We start from the raw sequence: 24140 nt of genomic DNA, 5'->3' as shown, positions 1-24140 counted from the left end.
TTGAGAGTCCCTTGGACTGCAAGGAGATCAAACCAGTCAATACTAAAGGAGATCAACCCTGAATACTCACTGGAAGGACTGATGCTGAAGCTGATGCTCCAATGCTATGGCCACCTGATGCAAAGACCCGACTCATTGGAAAAGACCACGATGCTGGGAAAGATCGAAGGAGGGAGGAGAAGGGGACAACAGAGAATGAGATGGTTGGATGGCATCACCGACCTGATGGACATGAGTTTGAGCAAACTCAGGGAGTTAGTGAAGGACAGGGAAGCCTGCTGTGCTGCAGTCCATGGGGTCACAAAGTGTCAGACAGGACTGAATAGCAACAACAATAGGCTGAACAGTTTCTCCCCTGTGGACAGAAACTCCATAAGAGCAGGATGATGGAGGGGTCTGGGCCCTGCCCAGATAAGAGATAAAAGACCACATGTTCCTCATTCTTAAAGTTAAGGAGACCTCTCCCATACACATGCACAGAAGACCCTGGAGGTCAAAAAGGAATGGGACATCACCTCACACTAAGTGATGTCAACTACCTATAAGTCTCTTCACTAGAATTCATCTTGGCTAAGAGATGCACGTGCATATATGGAAGGATCCTGAGATATACCAAATACAGACTCAGGGCCAGGCAAATCAAAATGATTGGCCAAAGGGAACCTCAAAGAAATGCCCCATAACAGTAAATCAAACTATCACAAGGATGTGACTCAATGACTCTCCTGAGCCCGCCTGTGTGTCTGTCCACACGCACTGTACTCATTTTTTCCTCCTAAAAAATACTTTACTTTGTCTCACTATTTCCTATCTTCGTGGAAATTCTTTTCTGCAAAGCCGAGAAGCCAGGGCCCTTGTCACTGACCCCTGGTCCAGTGGCTAGGATTCAGTGGTCTCACTGCCACGACCTGACCTCAATCTCGGGCTGGGAACCGAAGCTTTTCTTCAAGCTGCTGCAGGCCCCCTGAGATCAAGGGTCAGCTCAGGAGGCAGAAATGGTCCCTGACACCCTCTTCTCCCCATGTGTCTGACTGGACCCTGTATTAGTCTCCTAGGGCTGTTGCCACAAACAGCTACACACTTGGTGGCTTCAAACAACAGAAACTTATTCTCATGCAGTTGTGGAGGTCAGAAGTCCGAAATCAAGGTGTCAGCAACTCATGGTTACCGAAGGGGAAGGGGGTGGGGAGGGATAAATGAGGAGACTGGGACTAGCAGATGAAGCTACTATACCTACAATAGATAAACAACAAGGACTTACTGTATAGCATAGGGAAATATATTCAGTACCTTGTAATAACCAATTAATGGGAAATAATATTGAAAAGGAATATATTATATATACAATATATGTACATTTCTATCTGAATCACTTTGCCATACATTAGAAACTAATACAACATTGGAAATAAACTATACATATTTAAACTGCTTATTTATTTTTGGCTACGCTGGGTCTTTGTTTTTGTGCACGGGCTTTCTCTAGTTGTGCTAAGTGGGGGCTACTATTCGTTTCCATTCTCCCATTGTGATGGCGCCTCTTGCAGCAAAACACAGGCTCTAGAGCACAGACTCGGGCTCCACAGCACGCAGGCTTAGTTGCCCCACGGCATGTGCGATCTTCCCAGACCTGGGATCAAACCCATATCCCCTGCTTTGGCAGGCAGATTCTTAACCACTGGGCCACCAGCAAAGTCCTATACATTTCTTTTTTCATTTAAAAAAGGAAAAAGGAAACAAGAAAGATATCATCAGCAGGGCCATGTACCCTCCAACGTCTATAGAAGAGGTGTCTTCTTGCTTCTTCAAGCTTCTGGGAGCTCTCAGCATTCCTTGGCTTGTGGCCGTATCACTCCAGTTTCTGCCTCCGTCTTCACAAATTTCTTTCTGTCTCAAATCTCCCCTCTGTCTTTCTTTTGTAAGGACACTTGTCATCAGCTTTAGGGCTCACCCAGATCTCGAGATTCCTCACTTTATTACATCTGCAAAGACTGTTTTCCAAATAAATTCACAGTCACAGGTTCCAGGGGTCAGGATTCAGAGGTAACTTGGGGCGGGGGTGCAAATTTCACCCTACTATGGCACTCAAACACATTCTCCATGAGGACCAGGTGTCTGCCTGAGTCTCATTGGTCCTTTGGGCAAATCTTGTTCTTTTAATGTCTCTTCCAGGTAGTACCCCAAATAGACTCAACCTTCTCAGGATGCGGAATTCTCTTTGAAGACCAACAACCCCAGAATTGAAACCTCCATCATGGGACTTCGCTGGTTAGGACACCATGCTTCTACCACAGTGGGCACAGGTTTCACCCCTGGTCAGGGGTCTGAAATCCCTCATGCTACTCGGCAGAGCCAAACAACAAACAAACAAAACTCCACCACAGTTCACCATCACTTGAATGTTCCACGTGACAGTCAGACAGAACACACAATGCCTGGTGACCATCCAGGGTGCAGAGCTGAGAGTTTCCAGGAGAGAGTTGGGGCTCACAACCCACCCCTACAATTCCGGTGCAACAGGAAAACGTGAAACAAAGCCAGGAAGAGATGACATTTGACACATAAAGATGCCCATGCTATTGCAGATGGCATATCACCAGGGTGCATTTCCACTTCATTTTTGTCTGAAATTTGAATGGAATCATATGCTCCAGAATATGAATTGTGCTTGTCTCTGCTGCTGGTGACAGTTTTTGATGATTTGCAACTCTCCTTTCGATGATCTCAATTTTCTACAATGAAACTGTCAAAAGAAGTCTGAGATGTAAGAAATACTAAAACACGAATACAATGTGAGCATCAAGACTTTCTTTTTTAAAGTGTGAAAAGACATGAACAATTTCATCTGAATTGATGGGTGATGGCTGCAGCAGGACACAATTGGCCGCGGGACTGAAAAAGTGGACGCTTTCGAGCTGGGGACTTGCTGCTCCCTAGAGTCCATCGGGAGAACTTCAGCACCAGGACCAGAAAAGGGAAGATGGAAGGGCATGGAAGTCAGGCAGAGAGGCTGTGTCAGCATGTCCTCTGACTCCTGCAAGCCCCCTTCCTCATCTCCTCCTTGAACATCTGGCCTGGCAGTGGTCCTTCGGGGTGCTTTTCTCCCCCACCCCCAGTCACGGGCAGGGGCGCTGTCCACTCTGGGTCCCCTGCCAACTTCCCAACTGACCTGAGTGCCATCCCTCAATAGCACTGCTACCCAGCTGAGGACACTGTAGGGACAGGATGCTCCAGCTCACCTCCAGTGAGGTGCCTGGTCCAGAGTGGGCACCTCAAAGATAACTGGAGGCACAGGTGACCTCAGGACTGCATCTCTGGGGCCTCTTCCTTCTGGTCTCATCTCTGTCCACCTCAGCCCATTCTGTGCAGACTAGAGGTTACAACATATGGTTCAGCAATTCCACTTCTGAGTATTCATCTGAAGGAAACAAAATTACTAATTCCAAAAGTTATCTGTGGACTTCCCTAGTGGTCCAGTGGTTCAGAATCCACCTGCCAATGTGGAGGACATGGGTTTGATCCCCGGTCTGGGAAGATCTCACATGCCATGGAGCCACCAAGCCCGTATTCCACAATTACTGAGCCCTCACTCCACAAGAGAAACCACCGCAATGAGAAGCCAGAGCATTGCAACTAGAGAAAGTCTGCATGTAGCAGCTAAGACTCAGCACAGCCAAAAATAAATCAATAAAAAATTTTTTTAAGAAAATAGTTTTTAAAAAAGAGTTGCACCCTCATTTTCACTGCATTACTTACAGTAGCCAACACAGAAGCAACCTAAATGTCCATGGATAAAGAAAATGGAAGATATGTATATATGCAATGGAATATTATTTTGTTATAAAAAAGGAGAAAATCTTGCCATCTGTGACAATATGGGTGGACCTTGATGGCAATAATGAAACGAAATAAATCAGGGAAAGGCAAGTACCAAATGATCTCTTGTAGAGGTGGAATCTTTTTAAAAATGGACAAAGGATCTGAATAGATATTTGCCATGGACTGAATATCATGTTCCCCCTAAATTAACAGTGTGAAATTAAAATATCTAAAGGGATGATATTAGGATGTTGAGAAGTTGGAAAGTGATTAAGTCATGAGGATGGAATCCCCATGAATGAGACTGTAAGAAAAGACACCAGAGTAAGTGATCTCTTCTCTTTCTCCTTTCTGCCACGTGAGGATACAGCTAAAACATGTGTGCGTGTGTGTGCACACACATGCGCTCAGTTGTGTCCAGCTCTTTGCGACCTCATGAACTGCAACCTGCCAGGCTCCTGTCTACAGGATTTTCCAGGCAAAAATACTGGAGTGGGTTGCCATTTCCTTCTCCAGGGGATCTTCCCAATCCAGGGATTGAACCTGAGTCTCCTGCTTTGGAAGGTGGATTCTTTACCACTGTGCCACCTGGGAGAAGATGGCCATCTGTAAATCAGGAAGAGGGTCTTCACCAAGAACATAACCATGATCTCAGAATTCCTCAGCCTCCAAAACTGTCAAAAATGTTTGCTGTTTAAGCACTCAGTTCAGTTCAGTTCAGTCACTCAGTTGTGTCTGACTCTTTGCAACCCCATGCACTGCAGCATACCAGCCTTGCCTAAACATCACCAACTCCCAGAGCTGGCTCAAATTCATGTCCATCGAGTTAGTGATGCCATACAACCATCTCATCCTCTGTCATCACCTTCTCCTCCCACCTTCAGACTTTCTCAGCATCAGGGTCTTTTCCCAATGAGTCAGTTCTTCACAGGTGTCCAAAGTATTGGAGTTTCAGCTTCAGCATCAGTCCTTCCAATGAATATTCAGGACTGATTTCCTTTAGGATTGACTGATTTGATCTCCTTGCAGTCCAAGGGACTCTCAAGAGTCTTCTCCAACACCACAGTTCAAAAGCATCAACTCTTTGGCACTCAGCTTTCTTTATGGTCCAGCTCTCATGTCCATACATGACCACTGGATAAGCTCTTGGTTTAAGCACTCAGTTTACAGTAGATTCATTACAGCAGCACAAACTAAGACAACATGTCTCCAAATAAGATATACAAATGGTCAGTATGCATTTGAAAAGATTCTCAACATCATAAATCATTAAGGAAATACAAATCAAGCCCACAATGAGATACCATTTTAGAATATCCACAGATTTGTGCAACCATCACCATAATCAATTTTAAAGTTTTTTCATCACCTTGCGAAGAATCATCATACTTTAGCATTCAGCCATATCCCCCTTTAATAATACACTTTATTTATTTTGGGGAGGGGGTGCTTTCCAGGTGCCTCAGTGGTACAGAATCCTGCCCGCTAGGATACACAGTTTCCATCCCTGGGTCAGGAAGATCCTCTAGAGGAGGAAATAGCAACCCATTCCAGTAGGCTTACCAGGAAAATTCCACGGACAGAGGAGCCTGGTGGGCTGCAGTCCATGGGGTTGCAAAGAGTTGGACATGACGGAGCACACACACATTTTTTAATTTTTGAAATTTTTTTATTGGGGGATAATTGCTTTACAATGTTATGTCAGTTTCTGCTATACAACAATGCGAATCTTGTCCATGTATACATATATCCCCTCCCTCTTGAGCCTCCCTCCTTTCCCCTAATTATACAATTTAAATGGATGGATTATGTGGTGCGTGGATTACATCTCAATAAACGTGTTAAAAAAAAAAAACAAAAAAAACCTTCTAGATGAAGGTCAAAAAAGTTAATAATAGACTCACTCTTATGTTCTCACCCCCAAGTTAAAGTGTTGCTACTCCCTGACCTTACCTTCCTTTTTGAAAGTAACCATGAATTTGTGTGTGGCAACTGTTGTCTTGCTTTTTGTCAGCTCTACTACCTGTATACTGTTATTTTTTCATTTTGAAAAACCTGAGCATCACCCAGACAAGGTCTAGTTCCACTCCTTTCCAGCTGCCCATGTTGCTACTGAAAATTCACACACAAGGACTTTAATTTTTTTCTTCTTTCTCTGAAGGTTTGAAAGTCTTTCCTTTAATCCTTCGTGTTCTGAAACATATGCTGACTTTGTCCAGTTTGACAGATAGCTTCCAACATGGCCTTTGGGATGATTAGGTCATGAGGGTGGAGCCCCCATGAATGGAATTAGTGCCCTCATAAAGGAGACCCCCTTCCACCATGTGAGGACACAGCAAGAAGACGCCGTCTATGAACCAGGAAGCAGCCCTCACCAGATATTGAATCTGCTGGTGCCTTGGTCTTGGATTCCTAGAACTGCAAGAAATATACTTTCTGTTGTTTGTAAGTTGCCCAGTCTATGGTATTCAGTTATAGCAGCCCAGACAGTCTAAGACAACTTGTTTCCAATTATTTGGTGTATGTAACTAGGAAGGGAATTGCAAAGGTTTTTAATAGAGAAGGTGGGCATGAAACAGCCCTGATTTCCAGGTAGTGATGAGCATGGTTTCAGGTGTATGAAATTAAAAATCCCTCTCTCCTTACTGGAAGAGTCAGAAGGAGCTGGCAAGGAGTTTTGGTGTGATGGCAGACTGGGGAGGTGTTAAGAGGTGCGGGAAGATCTGGGGAGGAAGGAGGTAGGAGTGGAGGGTGGTTGTAACTCCCTTCACAGAGATGGTCACTTCCTTCCCTGTGTGCTCCTAGAGAAGAGCTGTGTCACCACAGTATGTGTGTGTGTGAGTCACTCAGTCGTGTCTGACTCTCAGCCACTCCCCCGGACCATAGCTGGCCAGGTTTCCCTGTCCACGGAATTTTCTGAGGCAAGAATACTGACACTGCTTATTTGCATTAGTTCTTTGTTTTGTGAGTACTCTGACTGCAGGATTTTCAGAGAGAATTTGAGCACCACCTTGGGTTGTGTCTTCTTATCTCCAATTTGCTATGACAATTTACCCTAACCCCTCCTTCTGTAAGTTGTCAACAAACTGATATGAAACCATAGCTTTTCTGATTGTACACCTGTGCTCATTACAAAAAAAAAAAAAAGAAAACGTAGACCAAGAGGGCAGAAGCTTTCTCACGACCTGTCACTCAGACCATCAGCGTTGGCATATTTGATGTTCAATTCTAGTCAGTGTGCTCATTGTCTAAGAAATCTGGGAAGGCCCTCCCTAGCACAGCACTTTGTCCAACCTCTTGCATGCCTGCCTCTCCAGCACTAGTGGGAAGCTCTTCTTTTGCATGGGAGCAATTCACAAAAAGCAAATCTATTTCTTGGCCCATAAACTTTCATTCAAAAATGGTGACAGCTTTGAGTCCCATAGGAAAAAAACTGACTATGTTCTTTAATAAGTTAATTTCCTACTTTACTGTTTCGATCAGGGTCGGCAAACTTTTACTACATCAGATGGAAAGTACTTTAGGCTTTGCAGACCTAAAGGTCTTCATCACATAGACAACTTTGCCATCAGAGTGAAAGCAAACACAGACCATTTGTACAGAAAGGGTGTGACTGCGTTTCAATAAAACTTTACATGCAGTCATGGGAGAAGGTTCAGATTTGGCTTGGAGTCTGTGTAAGTTTGCCTGATGGCTCAGATGGTAAAGAATCTGCCTACGATGCAGGAGACCCAGGTTGGATCCCTGAGTCGGGAAGTTCCCCTGGAGGAGGAAATGGCAACCCACTCCAGTATTCGTGCCTGGGGAATCCATGGACAGAGGAGCCTGGCGGGCTCCAGTCCATCAGGTAGCAAAGAGTTGGACACCACTGAGCAACTAACACTTTCACTTTCACTGTAGTTTGCCAACCCTGGTTTAGATTTTTTCCAGTTATTTGTGCTCATTCTCAGCACAGTCATGGTAGAGGAGCAGTCACACACATCTGCCTTTTAGTCTTTTCTTTCGCAATGAATGAAGCAGAGAAAGACGGTGTGGCCGGTGGGGTGGGGGTGGGCACAAGGAATGGGCCTGCACCCCCTCCCATCATAGGGGTTATCACATAGAGTGGTTCCAACTCTCGGGGTCACTTGGCAATGTCCAGACACATGTTTGGTTGGAAGAATGCTACTGGACTTGGCGAATGAAGGGCAGGGATGCTACTCAACATCCCTCCGTGTGCAGGATGGCCTCCACTGCAAAAAATGATCTGGCTCCAAACATCAACAATGCTGAGATTGAGACCATAACTTAAACACAAGCATGAGAATTTAGAAAGCCTGTCTGGGGACTTTCCTGGTGGTCCAGTGACTAAGACTCCATGTTCCCAGTGCAGGGAGTCCAAGTTCAATCCCTGGTCAGCCAACTAGATCTCAACATGATACAATGTAGGAAACCCGGATTCAATCCTTGGGTTGGGAAAATCCCCCAGGAGAAGGAAATGGCAACCACTCCAGTATTCTTGCCTGGAGAATCCTATGGACAGAGGAGCCTGGCGGGCTACAGTCTGTGGAGTTGCAAAGAATTGGACACCACTGAACAACTAACACTGTTTTACCTAAAGATTCCCACATACTGCAACAAAGATCAAAGACACCATGTACTGCAACTGAGACCCAGCACAGCCAAAGAAATAAATAAAAATAAATATTTTTAAAAAGAGTGTTTGCCTCTCCGACATAAATCACAGCAAGATCCTCTATGACCCACCTCCCAGAATATTGGAAATAAAAGCAAAACTAAACAAATGGGACCTAATGAAACTTAAAAGCTTTTGCACTACAAAGGAAACTATAAGTAAGGTGAAAAGACAGCCCTCAGATTGGGAGAAAATAATAGCAAATGAAGAAACAGACAAAGGATTAATCTCAAAAATATACAAGCAACTCCTGCAGCTCAATTCCAGAAAAATAAATGACCCAATCAAAAAATGGGCCAAAGAACTAAACAGACATTTCTCCAAAGAAGACATACAGATGGCTAACAAACACATGAAAAGATGCTCAACATCACTCATTATCAGAGAAATGCAAATCAAAACCACAATGAGGTACCATTACACGCCAGTCAGGATGGCTGCTATCCAAAAGTCTACAAGCAATAAATGCTGGAGAGGGTGTGGAGAAAAGGGAACCCTATTACACTGTTGGTGGGAATGCAAACTAGTACAGCCGCTATGGAAAACAGTGTGGAGATTTCTTAAAAAACTGGAAATAGAACTGCCATATGACCCAGCAATCCCACTTCTGGGCAAACACACTGAGGAAACCAGATCTGAAAGAGACACGTGCACCCCAATGTTCATCGCAGCACTGTTTATAATAGCCAGGACATGGAAGCAACCTAGATGCCCATCAGCAGTTGAATGGATAAGGAAGCTGTGGTACATATACACCATGGAATACTACTCAGCCGTTAAAAAGAATTCATTTGAACCAGTCCTAATGAGATGGATGAAGCTGGAGCCCCTTATACAGAGTGAAGTAAGCCAGAAAGATAAAGAACATTACAGCATACTAACACATATATATGGAATTTAGAAAGATGGTAACGATAACCCTATATGCAAAACAGAAAAAGAGACACAGAAATACAAAACAGACTTTTGAACTCTGTGGGAGAATGTGAGGGTGGGATATTTCAAAAGAATAGCATGTATACTATCTATGGTGAAACAGATCACCAGCCCAGGTGGGATGCATGAGACAAGTGCTCCAGCCTGGTGCACTGGGAAGACCCAGAGGAATCGGGTAGAGAGGGAGGTGGGAGCGGAGATCGGGATGGGGAATACGTGTAAATCCATGGCTGATTCATATCAATGTATGACAAAACCCACTGAAATGTTGTGAAGTGATTGGCCTCCAACTAATAAATAAATAAAGAAAGAAAGAAAGAATAAAAAAAAAAAAGAGTGTTTGCTTGAGCTCCATTGTATGACTTTATTGTGGAAATGTGATACATGCAGATGAGAAAGTATTTGACCTAAATGTTAAAGGAACACAAAGATGCAACAAGAATCACAAGCAAGCATTCCTCCCACCTCAAGGTTCCCAGTGACTCCACCCTAGAGACAGCTTCTCTCTCAACACATTTTTGTTTATCTTTTCAGGCTTTTAGAAATTTTAGCATTAATCATTCCACACCCTACACATTATTTTGATTTATTTTCATTTAAAAATTCATGGGAACCAGTCCATGTGATTTCTTTTCACAATGAATAGCTGTTCTTTGAAGAGTTTTCAGTTTAGTTCTTAACACGACAGAACATACTTTACACACCATCTGTTCGTTCTGCAGCTCTCTGGGGTGCATGTGTGCTAAGTTGCTTCATAGCCCTTGCTAAATTGAGGCATGTGGGACACCACTGCCCATTGTAGATAGTGGGTGGCATAATTTCACAATTGTTTAACAGAGGCTAAAAGATGAAGGGAACTACAGGGAAGATGAATAGTCTAAAAGCTGCTAGAGAAAGGAGGAAGAGCAGAGGGAAATGAAAGCATGTAGCAGGATATTAGACACTTATATCCTAAATACAGGGCCACAGGAGGGCTTGGCCTAAGGGCTAGAAGCTTGGACTGTCCTTGGTGGAGGTGGGGAAGGCTGCAGGAGGGTTGTATATATGAACGTGCTTACTATGGTCAAGTGTACCATTCAAGAGCCTTCACTGCGGTCCAGTGGTTAAGAACCCGCCTTTCAATGCAAGGGACGCAAGTTCGATCCTTGGTCAGGAAACGAGGTCCCCCGTGTGCCACGGAGCAGCCAAACCTGAACTATAATTTCTAAGCCCACACAAATGGTGGAAGAAAATGGGTCAGGATGTGGAGACGTTTCTGGGACTCTGATATAGGAGCTCCACGGGAAACTCCAGGGGGCTTCAATGGATTTGGAGATATAAGAATGGAAGGGTTGGGAGTGTGGATGCAAATCGGGAGGTTTAAACCAGCTTGCTGGGAAAAGGTTGTGGGTTTTGTGGGAATGGCTCCTTCGTCTGAGTGGGGACACCTGTACCACGACCTAGAGCTGTAAATCCACACCCTGCTGATGGAGGCCCCAGAGGCCCCCGTGAGGAGGGGAAGTGTTGGCAGGGTTCAGGTGAAAGGGGGACAAAAGAGAGGCTGTGTACACAGGCTTTGGGTTACAAAGGCCACATTTCTTTAATCTAAAAGCATCATGGGGGGACTTCCCTGGTGGTCCAGTGGCTAAGACTTGGAGCTCCCAATGCAGGGGCCCGGGTTAGACCTCTGGTCAGGGAACTAAGATCCCACGTGCCAAGGGGCCCCTAAGGCCACGTACTGCAACTACTGAACCTGCATCCCACAACGAGAGAGCCCACACAGCCAAAAGTTAAATAGTAAATTTTAAAAATGATAAAAATATTTTTTCAATGATAAAAACTTAAGAATAATGTAAACAAAAAGTAAGTGCCACGGGGATGGATCCTACGTCTCGCTGGGCAGCGCTCCCCGCCCTGGTGTCCCAGCACAGGAGGCGTGTAGACAGGAAGTGTGGCACGCAGGAACCAGGGAGACTGCCCGGGCCCACCTGGGGAGCACGGGAGCCAGGGCCGGGCTGGACGCGGTCCCTGTGCCACAGTCCTGAGTGGGGTGCAGGCGGCACCTGCGAGACCCTGTAGGGGTGCCCCCAGCACGGCCACCAGGGCTCTGGACTGCAGGGAGAATCTCCACTTGAGGACCAACTACGAACCCGCTGTCGGTCATTCAGCAGAACCACCCGGTGACTGAGGACACGAAGCCATCTTGAGAGTGAAATACAGCTGACTCTTGAACGGCACTGGGTTAGAGGCTCCACAATAAAAAATCACAGAATTTTTGCCTCCGTACCCACAAGTTCCGAAACGTGGATTCTCCCCACCAAGGACTGCATCATGCTACACAGTATTTGAGGTTCCCTGGTGGCTCAGTGGTAAAGAATCCGTCTGCAATGCAGGAGACATGGGTTCAGTCCTTGGGTTCAGAAGGTCCCCTGAAGGAGGAAACGGCAACCCACTCCAGTATTCTTGCCTGGGAAATCCCATGGACAGAGAAGCCTGGTGGGCTACAGTCCATGGGGTCACAAAAGAGTCAGAAAAGACTTAGCAACTAAACCATCATGTAGTATTTACTACTGAAAAAGATCCATGACCTGCAGTTCAAACCTACACTGTTCAAGGGTCAACTGGTCATAACGTCTGGGAGGTTCTGAGGCTCAGGACCAGCTTTTCAGAAAAAGCTGGGACAACAGGCGCCTTCTTCTGCCCCTTACAGAAAAGCCAAAGTTCCATTGCAAAACAGTTTTATTTGTTAAATTATCAAATGAGATTATCACACAAAAATAACTACATGGCTAGGCTAAGTACATAAAGTGCTCAAGTCTCAAGAACCTGGGCGGGCCGCGGCAGGCTCCCCGCCCTAACGAGGGACGCAGGCCATGCTTCCTCCCCATAGGGCGCAGTGACGTCCTTGCCTGGGGTGGGGACACACTCTGCATGTGACTCACAGCTCGTCGTGGCACAAGGGGCTCCTAACCTCTTCCTGAGTTTCCCCGCCAGTGGCCTCCTCGGGATTAAAATACCACCGGCTGAGGGCCTTGGGGCTCTGGGCCTCTTCCCAGACCTCCTGGTTGATTAAGGCTGCCTCTTTACTTGCCTCGGCGGAAAGTTCCAGAACCTGGTCGAAGCTCCTGCATCAACAAGAAGACGATGGAATCTTTTCACCACCCCTACCAGCCTGCCCGAGCGCCTATGAGGCTGCCACATGGGGGAGACAGGTTCAGGGTGACCCTCCTTGGGCTCGTGGGAAAGCGTGGGTGAGTAAGATTTGTCTGAGCAGAACTCAAACAGCAAAGCCTCTAGAACAGGACTGGCCAGGTGTGAAGGAAAAGAGTCGTTTGCTCGACAAATATTTAAGGAGTACCAACACCGTGCCAGGAATCGTCCTAAGGGCGGGAGGCAGAGCCGTGAATGGGGCACCGTCCCAGGGATCCCATGAAGTACACAGCGGTGGGGAAGCCGGCATAAAACACGCTTTCCCATTCGTGTGTTTTCCATTCACTCCTGTGACCCTCATTCCCATTCCCAAATGAGCGTGTTTCCCATTCACCCGTGACCCTGGTAACCTAGAACCTGTTGGCGTGTCTGATTTCACCCCAGGCACACAGAGTGAGGTGATGCCATAGCAGGTGGTGTTTATCATGAGGACCTTTCAAACTTTTCAGGCACCTTGGGAAGTACACTTGGCATCGTAAAGGAGAAGAAAACTAGATTCTCTTTTGGAAGAGGTGGAGGAAAGCCCAATGATTAGAAAAGTCCCGTGGGTGGGGGCAGGCAGGCAACTTTGTGGGATTGGCCAAGGGCTGTATGGACCTGGGCCCTGGTTACACAAAGGTGCCTGTTCGTGAAAGCCATCGTGACCACCTGTGGCTCTTCTACATGTATTTAGACATTAATAAGAGGTTCCAAGATCTCTCAAAGCCCCTGTTCTGAAAAACACATAAAGACCAATCTAAAGGTCCCTGATGTGCTATGTTACCCTGGGGAAGTGATCGCCCCTTTCTATTTTGGCTGCTCAAGAACACACACAGGGGACTTCCCTGGTGGTCTAGTGGTTAAGACTTCACCTTCCAATGCAAGGGGTGTGGATTCAACCCCTGGTTGGGGCGCTAAGATTCCACATGCCTCCCATACCAAAAAACATCAAACAGAAGCAATGTTGTAACAAACTCAATAAAGACTTTAAAACCGTCCACATCCAACAACAAAAAATTTCTTAGAAAAAGAACACACACCAGGGTTTTCCTGGGTTGCAAGAATCTTGCTCTCTCCCTGCCTCGCTGGACCTTTGTACCCTTGGCCCCTGGAAATATCAGAGCTGCCCACCCTCCGGAGCACAGCAAACCCTCCACAGGGCAGCTGCCAACAGCCCCCCTCTGCCCGAAGGGGAGGTGGCAGGGAGGGGTGCTATCTTTTTCTTAAACTATTTTCTGCAATACCTTCGGAGCTCCAGGTCCTTCTTCTGGATCACCTCCCTGAGTTCCCTCATCATGTCAAATGCCTTCACATTGTCTTCTGAGCTGCCAATGCCAAGTTCTCCCAGCAGATGGCGTGTGGTCGTCAATTCCCGCTGCAACTCGTCTGGAGGGAAAAAGGGGTCGTCAACCACAGTTTCAAGGCGCCCCAAGCAATGGACACACGAGCTGGGTGGCCAACTAGACTTTTCTCCTTTTGCTGGAATGCTCTCATGTGATGCCAGAATTGTGAAAGGCTTGAAGGAAGAAAGGGCAGTGAGGGAAGACATTCGTGCACGGGCACCGCCTCTGTGCCCCTCTGCCCGAGATCACAGGGGTCTGAGACGATGGGTCAGGTGTGTCTGCCATCCAGGAAGTTACGGAAACACACCTGAAATGGCATACTGGTGTCCTCTCTACAGAAACGAATGCATAAGACAGAGAAGATCTGGGCGAGAAGTAACTTAAGAACAAACCCGTGGTTTCCATTCCCCAGTCCCACCACTTCTGCACTCGCTCCCCACATCACCCCCATGTAGAAAGCCACCTGCAAGAGCACTGGGTCCCCCACCTGCTCTAGCAAAACCAGCATTTCTGAGTCTGGTACAAGTCCCAACACTACACGTCACAACTGTACATTATAACACTTGGGGACCCTTGTAAGGGTTCTTCTTATCAACACACATCTTCTTTGCCGACAGACTGAACTGTGTCCTCCCCAAAAGCCATGTTCAGGTCTTAATCTCAGGTACCTGTGAACGTGACCTAGCTGGAAATGAGGTCTCCAGAGATGTAACTGAATTAGAACGAGGTCATTAGAGAGGGGCCTAACCCAGCAACTGGTGTTCTTGTAAGAAGGGGGGAGTTTAGACAAGGAGTCTCAGAAACAAGGCCATGTGAAGACAGAGGCAGTGCTGCAACACTGTAATAAAAAACAAAAAAACAAAGCCAAAATAAACTTAATAGGGATTTCCCTGGCGGTCCGGAGGTTAGGAAACCGCCTGCCAACGCGAGGGACACGGGTTCGATCCCTGATCTTCAGTTGCCTCAGGGCAACTAAGCCGACCGCCACAAGTCCTGAAGATCATGCGCCTACAGCCCGTGGTCAGAAACAAGGAGCCCGCACACAGAAATGAGAGGAGCCCCCTGCTTCCAACAACTAGAGAAAACCACAAAGACCCAGTGCAGCCAAAAAGAAAATAAATCATTAAATACAAAACAAATAAAAGGAACAGCTGGGGAAAAAGAGAGAGAGAGGGGCAGAGTTTGGAGAAATGCTCCACCAGCGAACACCTGCCAGAATACTGAAGCCAGGAGAGAGGCATTCTCCACCAGAGATCCCAGAAGCATCCAACCCCAACGTGGCCCCCTCAACTCGGAGGGAACACTTATCTGTTGTTTTTAGCCACTCTGTTTGTGCTATTTTGTTACAGAAGCCCTAGGAAACTCTAACAGTCCCCAATCCCAACTCCTCCCAACTATCTAAGGAATTTATCAGACATGGAGACCAAGTTACAAATAAAATTAGAAACCTGGACACGGATGATGGTTCAACAAGGCTCATTTTTCAAGGTCCTGTGCCATACATATACTATTTCACATTGGAAAAGGCTTGATTTTACATCAGCTTCAAACAAAGCATATGCAAGTGGCTCATGAGAGCTCAGCTTAGAAATTACCAAACTATGCCATGTGAACCAGCAATCTCACTCCCGGGCATTTACCTAGACAAAACTTTAATTCAAAAAGATACATGCACTCCTATCTTCATAGCAGCACTATTCACAACAGCCAAGACACAGAAGCGACCTAAATGTCCACCGACAGATGAATGAATAAAGATGACGGGGCACATACACACAGTGGGATACGACTCAGTCATGAAAAAGCGTGAACTACGCCACTGCAGCAGCATGGACGGGCCCAGAGGTCATCACACTCAGGGCAGTGAGCCAGGCAAAGACAAACGTCATATGTCAGCCATTATGGTGGAATGTAAAAAAAAATGGGTACAAATGAACTTATCTACAAAAGAGAAACAGGCTCACAGACACGAGAATAGACTGGTGGTTACCAAGCAGCAGTGGGTTGGGAGAGAGATGGAGTGAAGTCTGGGATTCAGTTCAGTTTAGTTCAGTTGCTCAGTCGGGTCCAACTCTTTGCGACCCCATGGACTACAGCACACCAGGCTTCCCTGTCCAGCACCAACTCCCAGGGCTTGCTCAAACTCACATCCATCAAGTTGCTGATGCCATCCAACCATCTCATCCTCTGTTGTCCCCTCCTCCTCCTGCCTTCAGTCTTTCCCAGTGTCAGGGTCTTTTACAATGAGTCAGTTCTTCTCATTAGGTGGCCAAAGTATTGGAGTTTCAGCTTCAGCATCAGTCCTTCCAATGAATATTCAGGACTGATTTCCTTTAGGATTGACTGTTTTGATCTCCTTGCAGTCCAAGGGACTCTCAATAGTCTTCTGCAACACCACAGTTCAAAAGCATCAATTCTTCAGCACTCAGCTTTCTTTATGGCCCAGCTCTCACATCCATACATGACAACTGAAAAAACCATAGCTTTAACTATACGGACCTTTGTCAGCAAAGTAATGTCTCTGGCTTTTTAATATCCCGTGTAGGTTGGTCATAGCTTTTCTTCCAAGGAGCCAAGGTCTTTTAATTTCATGGCCGCAGTTACCATCTGTAGTATTTTGGAGCCCCCCAAAAATAAAGTCTGTCACTGTTTCCATTGTTTCCCCATCTATTTGCCATGAAATGATGGGACTGGATGCCATAATGGTAGGAATGTTGAGTTTTAAACCAACTTTTTCCACTCTTCTCTTTCACTTTCATCAAGAGGCTCTTTAGTTCTTCTTCACTTTCTTCTATAAGGGTGGTGTTGTCTGCATATCTGAGGTAATTGATATTTCTGCCAGCAATCTTGATTACAGTTTTCACTTCATCCAGCCCGGCATTTCGCATAATGTACTCTGCAGAGAAGTTAAATAAGCAGGGTGATAATACCTTGACATAACAAAGCCCTGACGTATTCTTTTTCCAACTTGGAACCAGTCTGTTGTTCCATGTCCGGTTCTAACTGTTGCTTCTTGACCTGCGTATAGATTTCCCAGGAGGCAGGTCAGGTAGTCTGGTATTCCTATCTCTTGAAGAATTTTCCAATTTGTTGTGATCCACACAGTCAAAGGCTCTGGCATAGCCAATAAAGCAGAAGTAGATGTTTTTCTGGAACTCTCTTGCTGTTTTGATGATCAAACGGATGTTGGCAATTTGATCTCTGGCTCATCTATCTTTTCTAAATCCAGCTTGAACAACTGGAAATTCACGGTTTACGTACTGTTGCAGCCTGGCTTGGAGAATTTTGGGCATTATTTTACTAGTGTGTGAGATGGGTGCAATTGTGCAGTAGTTTGAGCATTCTTTGGCATTGCTCTTCTTTGGGATTGGAATGAAAACTGACCTTTTCCAGTCCTGTGGTCACTGCTGAGTTTTCCAAATTTGCTGGCATTGGAGTGCAGCACTTTTACATCATCTTTAAGGACTTGAAATAGCTCAACTAGAATTCCATCACTAGCTTTGTTCGTAATGATGCTTCCTAAGGCCCACCTGACTTCGCATTCCAGGATGTCTGGCTCTAGGTAAGTGATCCCACTATCATGGTTATCTCACTCATGAAGACCTTTTCTGTATAGTTCTTCTGTGTAATTTTTCCACCTCTTCTTAATAACTTCTGTTAGAGCCACACCATTTCTGTCCTTTATTGTGCCCATCTTTACATGAAATGTTCCCTTGGTATCTCTAATTTTCTTGAAGAGATCTCTAGTCTTTCCCAATCTATTGTTTTCCTCTATTTCTTTGCAATGATCACTGAGTAAGAAGTTTGGGATTAGTAGATGCAAACAAAGTATATATAGAATGATAAAACAATATGGCCCTACTGGGGAAGTATATGCAGTATCCTGTGAGTAACCATAATGGTTGCTAAGTCGTGTCAGTCGTGTCTGACTCTGTGCGACCCCATAGACGGCAGCCCACCAGGCCCCTCTGTCCCTGGGATTCTCCAGGCAAGAATACTGGAGTGGGCTGCCATTTCCTTCTCCATAACCATAATGGAAGAGAATATAAAAAATGATTTTTTTAATATATATATACACACACACACATATATATGTAGAGTTGAATTGGGCTTCCCTGGTGGCTCAGCAGTAAAGAACCTCTCTGCCAAAGCAGGAGACCTGGGTTCGATCACTGGATGGGGAAGAGCCCCTGGAGGAAGAAATGGCAATCCACTCCAGTATTCTTGCCTGGAGAATCCCATGGACAGAGGAGCCTGGTGGGCCACAGTCCATGGGGTCACAAAGAGTCAGACACGACTGAGCACACACACATGGCTGAATCACTTTGCTGCACAGCAGAAATTAACACAACACTAATTCAATTATACTTAAATGAGGACAGAAGGAAGGGAGATAGAAAGTGGGAGAGAAAGGAAGGAACGAAGGAGGCAAACTCTAGGGCAGCTGAAAACTTGCTTGAGAAAGAGACTTGTTCGCAAGAGAACCGTAGGGTCTTGGATGGTGCTCTTCACACCTGCCAACTTCTTCAAGTGAAGTATTAGATGGGAATGCCCTACGGGAAAGGTATCACCTCCGCTCCACTTAGAAGACATGACGAGGTAGGGGGTGGTGGCCCTGTGGTTTCCCAGCTGCCAAAGCACCTCACTAGATCTGCCCCAGCCTGAGAGACAGCAGGCTCCCCAGCACGCCTTTCAGGGCAGGAGATCACTGAAGGGTCATCCTACAAACCTGGGGTCAAATCCCAATGCAGCTCTGACTCAGGACCCGACCCTGAGCAAACGTCAGCCTCACCGGCCCCCCGCATCCTCTGCCATTTGACGGGGGACACACCATCTCCTTGTGAGGAGGCCTGGGACATGACACAGAGGGATAAAGGGACCCAGGACCCAGGAGATGCCAACATGCAGCAGTGGCTTGGCCTGCCCCTTGCCCAGCAGCTGCCCAGCTCTCACCTAAGAAGAGCTGCCTGTCTCCATCCAGGTGGACTGATTTCACGGGCAGCTCATGCCGTGTGGTGTCCAGGGCCATTGCGAATGTCTTGTACTGTTCCCGAAAGCGGCTGGCCACAGCCTCCAAGGGGCTCAGCATCTCAATCTGCAGGCAGGGAGGGAAGAGCCTATGAGATGAAGCCCTGCGCTCCCCTCCCTGCAAGTTCACAGGACGGCACGTGTGAGGTAAAGATTCAGCACTGTTCTGGGACTTCCCTGGGGGTCCAGGGGTGAACACTCCACACTTGGAGTGCTTCCACTGCGGGGATGTGGGTTCAATCCCTGGTTGGGGAATCTCAGATCCCACGGGCTGCACGGTGCAGGCAAAAGTATAAGAAAATAAAAATAAAGAAACTGATTGTTGTTCAGTCGCTAAGTCGTGTCCGACTCTTTGAAAGCCCCTGGACTGCAGCACTCCAGGCTCCTCTGCCCTCCACTATCTCCCCAAGCTTGCTCAGTTTCCTGTCCATCGAGTCAGTGATGCGGATACCACCATTTAAGAACTGGCCGCACCATTTAGAACATCTGATTAGACAAACCTTAATAAAAAGACGCAGCACTGGCCCTGCCAGGTCTCCCTGGGCAGCTTCCGGGGGGGGCGGGCTCTCCCCAGTCCCAGCCGGCCGGTAGCAAGGTGGCCCAGGCCTCCTCACCAGGAACATGTGCTGGCCTTCCAGCATGTTCCAGGGCTGAGCCCTCGACTGGGATCACGGTGGACCCAGGAAGGCTGGGCCCTCCTGTTTCAGAGCATGGAGTTGACAGGCCTCCATCCACCAAGGCCATGCCTGCCAAGCCTTCTTTCCTCATACACGCTGTCTGGGGGTTGTAAGGATTCCTTTGCGTGATTATCTTTTCTTTTTCTTCTACTGTGAGGTCCAGGAGGACAGGGACCCCGTTTTCAGCTTGGGGCCAGGCCACAGAGAACACTCACGAGCATGTGCTGGGTGTCACGGGCTGGACTTGTTCTCACAAACTCCTTGGTTGATACCCCAACCCCCAGCACCTCAGAACGTGACCTGACCTGGAGACTTTACAGAGGTAATCCAGTTAAGGCGGGGTCATTAAGCTGGGCCCTGATCAGTATGACAGGTGTCCTCATTAAAGGGGGCAATGTGGAGACTGACACTCACGGGGAGAAGGCCAGGTGACAATGAGACCCAGGGAGCAGATGGCCGCTGACAAGCCAAGGACAGAGCCTGGAACATATCCTTCCCTCACGGCCCTCGGATGGAACCCACCCTGCTGACACCTTGATCTCAGATGCACAGCCTCCAGAATGAAGGGAGAATACGTGTCAGTTGTTTAAGCTGCCACCCCATCTGTTGTCCTTTGATATGGTGGCCCCAGAGACACACTTCCTGGGTGAGGAACCCCATTTCCTGATCGACACTTCCTAGGTTCCCAGGGTTCACTGGAACCTTCCTTGACATGGACATTCCTGTCCATTCAGCACCAAGCTTGACTCTCCCACCAGCACCCTGGCCCACCTGGGCTGACCAGAGCATGTCTCTTTTTTTTTTGGCCACACCCCATAGCATGTGGGACCTCAGTTTCCCAACCAGGGATGGAATGCATGCCCCGGGCACTGGAAGGTGGAGTGTTAACCAGCAGACCACTGGAGAAGTTTCCCAGTGCCCATGTGTGTTAAAGAGATAGGCCCATTGGCAGGTTGGTTCTGACACTGTTCTGACATTACCGCCACGTCCTCTGATAAACTGCCACACAGAAATACCCAGTGGTGTCAAAAGCCGAGCAGAGAGTTGAAGCCAAATGAGGAGGGACACTCACAATAAAGGCTCTCTCCGACCCCCCCCGAAGGATGATGCTGCTGGGACATGAGGCTCAGAGGCTGTGGTCACCCCTGACCTGTGCATCCAGGAAGTCCTCCAGCTCCCTCTTCTTCTGACAGAGGAGAAGCCTGCGCTTCAACTCATAAGCCTTTTTCTGGAGTTTCTCTTTCTCTTTACACAATATTTCTAGGTTCTTTTCTGCCTGTTCTTCGAATGCAGACAGGCCATTCTCCATCTGGGAAATGCAAAACAAAAGTTCAGGCCAGAGGGGACCCTGCCTCCATGGCTGACAGCGGCCACCCTTCCATCTGCAACCCACAGGAAAAGAGGCTCCATCCTTACCTTCACGGTCAGCAGGGTCAGAAGGAGAGTCTGGGACTCCATCATTTCCATCGCTTGTGATAGATCCTTCAGGAGAAGAAAAAGATACTCCCAGTTCCCTAAGAACTGATATAAATCCAGTTCTCTCCCCCTGGGAGAGAAGGGGCAGAACCCTAACCCATATGCACTATCTTCAAACTAGTAATCTGCTGCTTCTTGACTGTGTATCACCAAGCGGGCTCTATTTTCTCACTTCGTCTTTTGGGGGCTCTGTGAAAGGATGAGGGTGCTCTTTGGTCCCTTTCTGGCAGTTGGGTGGTCTAGTGCCAGCTGGACAGCACCCACCAACCCGGTGACCCACCAGAACCAGGACTAGGGGTTCCCCCGTGGGTGAGACCACAGCCCAGCCACCTTCCCTGCCATGGTCGGGACCTGGCCTACAGACCGCCCGAGTGTGGTGCCAGAAAACCAGACCCCAATCTCATTTTTCACATGACCCTGAACTTTATCTCCTCCCAGAGGTGTATACTTGGGAAGATGAAACTGTAAATCCTCTAAGAATGTTGTGGTTTTTGTCCTAAAAGACATAGCTGGCTTGTTCGCTCTTGGAGCAAGGCATCGAGGGGCGCCTGGCATAAGGCAGGAGTTGGGACAGACTTAGTCAACCTGCAGCAGCAGCTTCCCTCTCATTCCAGACACTCACTGGGCTCTTTTCACTCACGGTGGAAGATGATGACAACTCAGCTTTCTTTGACTTTTTTTTAAATTGCGGAGTCTTTCGGACCACACTTTTATCTAAGATGAAGAAAAGTGTTATCCATAAAGTGAAAAGACATAGGCCACCCAATGTTCACTGCAGCACTATTTACAAGAGCCAAGACATGTAAGCAACTAAATGTCCATAGACAGATGAATGGATAAAGAAGATGTAGTACGTATCTGGGGCTTTCCTAGCAGCTCAGATGGTAACGACTCTGCCTGCAATGCAGGCGACCTGGGTGTGATTCCTGGCTTGGAAAGATCCCTTGGAGAAGGAAATGCCAACCCACTCCAGATTTCTTGCCTGGAAAATCCTGTGGACAGAGGAGCTTGGCGGGCTACAGTCCATGGGGTCGCAAAGAGTCAGACGTGACTAAGTGACTAACACTAGTATATATCTACAATGGAATATTATTCAGCTGTAAAAAGAATGAAATAATTCTATTTGCAGCAATATGGATGGACCTAGAGATTATCATACTAAATGGAGTCAGACAGAGAAAGACAAATATCATATGATATCACTTAATGTGGAATCTTAAAAAAAAAAAAAAAAAGAACTTACATACAAAATGGAAACAGACCCACTGACAGAGAAAACAAACTTATGGTTACCAAAGAGAAAAGGTGGGGGGGATAAATTAGGAAGTTGGAATTAACATTTAAAATAGATACCCAATAAGGACCTACTGTACGTAAGGGAGCTATACTCAGTATAACAGGGAGGCCTGTTACTTTATAACAACATATAAGGAAAAAGAATCTACATAATCTTTATATATATATATATATACACACACACATATATATATGAATCACTGCGTTATATATCTGCAACTTACACAACATTGTAAATCAACTATACTTTAAAAAAACAAGTGTTTCTAAGGTGAGAAGAGCAGACTTCGGAAGACCTCAGGGAGGCACTGCAAGCCCCGGCGGGGGATGGACGGGGACAGTGACTGGCTCACCATGAATGGCCGAGAGATCCAGGTCAGACAAGGCAGTGTCATGCCCATCCAGCAAGGTCGACTGCAGGTTGCCTTTGTCACCTCCACTGCCATCTACGGGACCCAAGGAGAATTCCGCGAGTCAGCACAGTTAGCAAGATGCTCTACACCTAAGCCTGGAAGCAGGAAACTTTTCTCTACAATACCACCTACTTCCAAAAACTGTTTCTTGCAAAGAAGCAGTAGAGAAGGCTGAAAAACCTTTGGAAATTCCCACCCACCAACTTGAATATATTTTAAAGTAGAACTAGAAAAGAGAGGCATTCTCTATGACCAAAAGACACAAATAAGCCTTTCTGCTTAGTTTAAATAAAAGATGCTGTGTACATATGAACGTATAAATCATAAATAGACCTAAGACCTACTCTATAGCACAGAGAACTACACTCAATAGTTTGTAGTGACCTATAAGGGAAAAGAATCAGAAAAAAGATTAGACATAATATAGAATAGACACTTAGTATACGTATAACTAAATTTAGTATATGTATAACTAAATCACTGGGCTTTACAGTTGAAACTAATACAACACTGTAAATCAATTATCCTTCAATAAAAATATAAAAATAGGGAATTCCCTGGCAGTCCAGTGGTGAGGAATCCACACTCTCACTGCCAGGGCCCTGGGCTTGACCCTGGTTATAGAACCAAGATCCCGAAAGCTGTGTGGTGCAGTGAAAAATAAATAAAGAAAAACAAAATAAACTTATAAACAAACAAACAAGATGCTTTGCTGACAGAGTTCTCCAGACAAGAACACTGCAGTGGGTAGCCATTCCCTTCTCCTAGGGGATCTTTCCAACCCAGGGATGGAACCTTGGTCTCCTGCACTGCAGGCAGATCCTACCATCTGAGTCACCAGAGAAAGCCAAGAGTCCAATAGCATGCAATATACATGTTCTGCCCTCTGCTCTTTTTCTCTCTTTCTCTTGTAGCTTCACTTTTTAGCCTCTATTTAAAAATGTGAAATTACACCTTGTACTGTCTAAAATGGGCACTTGGTGAACTGCAGGTTTCAATTAAACAAGGTTTCCAGAAGGCTGCAGAATGAGCAAATAGTATATAAAATACAGCCATGTTAGCAAGTAAACAAAACTCTTCAATGAACAACTATGCAGTTGAGGAAACCAAAGTAAAGTGACAAAAAGTATAGATGGTGGTACCTTTTGTGTTCAAATGTTCATTAGACAAACAAAACTCTATCAAGAGCAGTTGGTTGCTTCCTAGGTAAGGAATGGGAACTAGAGGTAGGGGATGGTGACTTTTTCTGTTTCCACTGGTTGAATGTTCTGTCATCTGCCTGTATAGCATTTCCATTAAGAAAAGTAAT

At 46.5% G+C, this 24140-nt stretch overlaps 1 protein-coding gene across 5 annotated transcripts in view; it reads right to left on the bottom strand.

Moving 5' to 3' along the window:
- Positions 1-1310: 1310 nt before the first annotated feature.
- HAUS8 (HAUS augmin like complex subunit 8) overlaps positions 1311-24140 on the bottom strand; it is a 35804-nt gene continuing 12974 nt past the window's right edge. For 2 of the 5 annotated variants that reach the window (XM_061149933.1, XM_061149937.1), the window contains exons 5-11: positions 22772-22864; positions 21745-21836; positions 21063-21128; positions 20797-20955; positions 18895-19036; positions 13843-13984; positions 12131-12534 (exon numbers count right to left, since the gene is read on the bottom strand). In XM_061149933.1, coding sequence (XP_061005916.1) covers positions 12348-12534; positions 13843-13984; positions 18895-19036; positions 20797-20955; positions 21063-21128; positions 21745-21836; positions 22772-22864 — 881 coding nt within the window. In that variant the 3' untranslated portion in view covers positions 12131-12347. Of the gene's footprint in view, positions 2744-5702; positions 6238-12130; positions 12535-13842; positions 13985-18894; positions 19037-20796; positions 20956-21062; positions 21129-21744; positions 21837-22771; positions 22865-24140 lie in introns of those variants that run through there. The other 3 variants (XM_061149936.1, XM_061149935.1, XM_061149934.1) reach the window with 3 other exon arrangements.

Source organism: Dama dama, chromosome 9 (assembly GCF_033118175.1).
Source record: "Dama dama isolate Ldn47 chromosome 9, ASM3311817v1, whole genome shotgun sequence".
Taxonomy (NCBI): domain Eukaryota; kingdom Metazoa; phylum Chordata; class Mammalia; order Artiodactyla; family Cervidae; genus Dama; species Dama dama.
Note: the sequence above shows the minus strand (reverse complement) of the source record. Positions and strands in the feature narration are given on the sequence as shown.